The 3,084-nt window shown below is 33.3% G+C and overlaps 1 protein-coding gene across 1 annotated transcript in view; it reads right to left on the reverse strand.

The window, feature by feature from the left end:
• LOC107589347 (dual oxidase maturation factor 2-like) overlaps positions 1-1,838 on the reverse strand; it is a 6,458-nt gene extending 4,620 nt beyond the window's left edge. The window contains exon 1 of the mRNA XM_016277761.1: positions 1,313-1,838. Within this exon, the coding sequence (XP_016133247.1) occupies positions 1,313-1,433 (121 nt within the window). The 5' untranslated portion in view covers positions 1,434-1,838. The remainder of the gene's footprint in view (positions 1-1,312) is intronic.
• Between the last annotated feature and the right edge of the window lie 1,246 nt (positions 1,839-3,084).

The raw sequence follows: 3,084 nt of genomic DNA on the forward strand, positions 1-3,084 counted from the left end.
ATTAATGAAGCCCCATCTGCATCTCAGGCATTACTGATATATATATGTTTTATTTTAGTATCAATGAGATAGTATTATTATTTCTGAATTAGATTTTATTTGTATATTTTGTTTTTAAAAAATGTTAATATGTCTATAGTTTAGAGTTTATACAGTTGTAGTTATTTTAGAATTTAAGATTGAATTTTCATATATCTTTGTACAACTATTTCATATAACTTCAATTTAAGCTTTTTCATTTAGATTTTTATTTCAATTCATATTTATTTCAAGTAATGAAACAGTTTTTTATTTTATTAAATTTTTTAGCTAATGATGTGTGAGTGCGTGTGTGTGTGCATATGAATTACTTGTATATTAATTATTTTAGAATAATTAATAATAAACTTCCATATTCAGATAGCTCACACATTGAAAAAAATATATATGCAGACTATATTTTAAATGTAACAAATTATGCTCATGTGGATATGAATTCAATCTTGGTATTGCCCAATGTTATCTCATTTGACTAAAAATAACTATAACAGAAATAATGAAAATAGACACATTGTAGAATTTATATTTTATTTTTTGTGTTATGTACATATATATATGAATGTGCAGTTTGTATGGAACAGTTGGATCAGTAACAATTCTATGTACAGATGCTCCCAGCAATTCAGTCTATAAGTCAAGTATACTTAAATGTCATTTTAAGTATATTTCTGAGAAGTACATCAAGCCCATTTCCGAGAAGTACAGAAAAAGTATACTTTCCTATTTTTAGTTTAAAAGAAGTATACTAATAGCACACTTGAATAAACTTCTTTTTCGTAATGGAAATAATGGCAAGTTTTATGTTTTGTTGAACTATCGCCCATGCTTGAGAAACATATGTCTTTTGCGAGCGACTAATTAGCGCCAAGCTCTAACTTCAGCGGTAAAAACGTTCATCCCTGTTTCCACAAAAGCTTGTAGTTAAAAAGAAAATTGACTTTTTAAGACCTTCGAAATATGTTTCCTTCATTACGCAAACAACCCCCATAATTTAGCCCATCTCTCTCACTTCACATCCGTCTTTAAAATCTATAAAAATGACTTAAAATACATCTACAACACAGAAAGCGCTGCTCACAGAGCAGCCCGTTATAATGCAAATGATCCCGCTCAGGTAAGCGCACCTTGAGGTGATTGTTAACGTGAATGAGGATACGTTGATAACCATAAATCAAAGGACATTGCATCTTCATTTAAAGTCTGACAGAACTGGATGTTACTTAATAGACATTTAGAAATTCCTACCCAACGACAATGCCGCATTGCAACTCACCTGTGGACGCAACGAGAGCCGCCAAACAACACGGAAAAATATGTGTCCTGAAAATAAGATGATCCTCTCGGCGCTCATCTTTTAAAGGATCGCACTTGCTAATAACAGCTTTGGTTTGCATTGATTGGTATTCCCAAAGAAAGGTGTCAACCACTCATGACCAGACAAGCCCTTCAATATTGTGAAACAGGTGTGGATGTGGGTCGGACTCTCATTCCGCCACTGACTCTTCTTTTTACTTTCGCTGCCATCCGATCTATTCGCGGACAGGTGAGGAGTGCTGTTCTGTAGACAGGCGTGACTGTATTTTCATTTTAATTGCCTTAATGTTTGCTCTAAATTTCCCGATTGGTCAGTGTTAAAGGCAAGACAGGTGTGAGTACACCCTTTAGGAGAGTTGTGTCTGCTTGTACACCGCAGTTTTCTCTAGTCTGAAGTGAAGTGCTCTCGTGTGAAGAGCTGTTTCACTGGTTTGGAAGAATGGGTTTATGTGAGGTAATCTGGAGGACTTTAACTGCACTGGCTGTTCTTTGTCCAGCTATTGGTGAGTAGAAGTCTATCTATATCTACACTGGAAAAATTGGTGTAGAAACCATTTTTCACTCAAAAATGGCTAGTAAATTAACAAATAATTACAAAGAAATTGCAATTTACGTTGAGTTTAGTGAAATTTTTATGTAAAAATACTAAAATAGTACATTTCTTGTGGAACTTACTCTAATAATCTTTGTTTTATTTACAACTTTGAAAAATATTTTTTACAGTCTATCTATCTATCTATCTATCTATCTATCTATCTATCTATCTATCTATCTATCTATCTATCTATCTATCTGTTGCATTTTGAAATGATAAAAACTACTATAATTTGTATTATTTTTCAGTTTAACAGTCCTCTCAATTTTTTAATGCAGTTTTAATCAGAAAAAATGACAGTATTTTCTATATGGTCTCAGATTTTTGAACCTCACTTTGTGCATATATGAAAAAACATGAATTTCCAGCTTTTTGTATACCTAATATGAGTTATTGTTATTCATGAAAGTTACTGTGAAGTATTTCAATAAACTGTACTTCAATCAAGGTTATTCAAAAATATTTTCCTCTATTTTGCAATAAAAAAGTATTGTAGCAAAAAGTCTCATTGTCACAAAATAGCTTTTTTTCCTTTAATCTTGAATATTTGTTTATTTATTTTACACCATAACTATTCTTGTATTTAATTTTTTGAGGGATGTTTTATGATGTAAATTAGATTTTGAATTCTAGAACTTTATTTTAAGAACAGCTTGAATGTGCATGGAATAAATTAATAGGTCATTAACTAACATTATATGATGATTCACATTTATTATAGTGTTGCAAAACTTTGATCTTGAACCAAACAGGTGCCAATTCTGCCATTGCTTGGGAAGTTCAAAGGTATGATGGGTGGTACAATAATTTGGCAGACCACAATCGAGGGGCTACAGGTGACTGAATTCATACTTCTTTTAGGCTTTTTACAAAAAAAAAAAAAAAGGAAACATCAGTATGTTCTCCCCACAGGTGCAGCACTGGTCCGTCTCTTTCCGGCGCAGTACACGGATGGTGTTTATCTGCCCCAACAGGAACCGCACCTGCCCAACCCCCGCCAGATAAGCAACATAGCCATGAGTGGCCAATCTGGACTCTTGTCCTACAGGAACAGAAGCGTTCTCTCTGTAGCCTTCGGTGAGTGACGCTTTCATTTAAACATGGCGCAACCTGTTGATTGAAGAGCCAGCCCTTTA

The sequence above is a fragment of the Sinocyclocheilus grahami genome, unplaced genomic scaffold (assembly GCF_001515645.1).
Source record: "Sinocyclocheilus grahami isolate Dianchi unplaced genomic scaffold, SAMN03320097.WGS_v1.1 scaffold115.1, whole genome shotgun sequence".
In the NCBI taxonomy this organism is placed as follows: domain Eukaryota; kingdom Metazoa; phylum Chordata; class Actinopteri; order Cypriniformes; family Cyprinidae; genus Sinocyclocheilus; species Sinocyclocheilus grahami.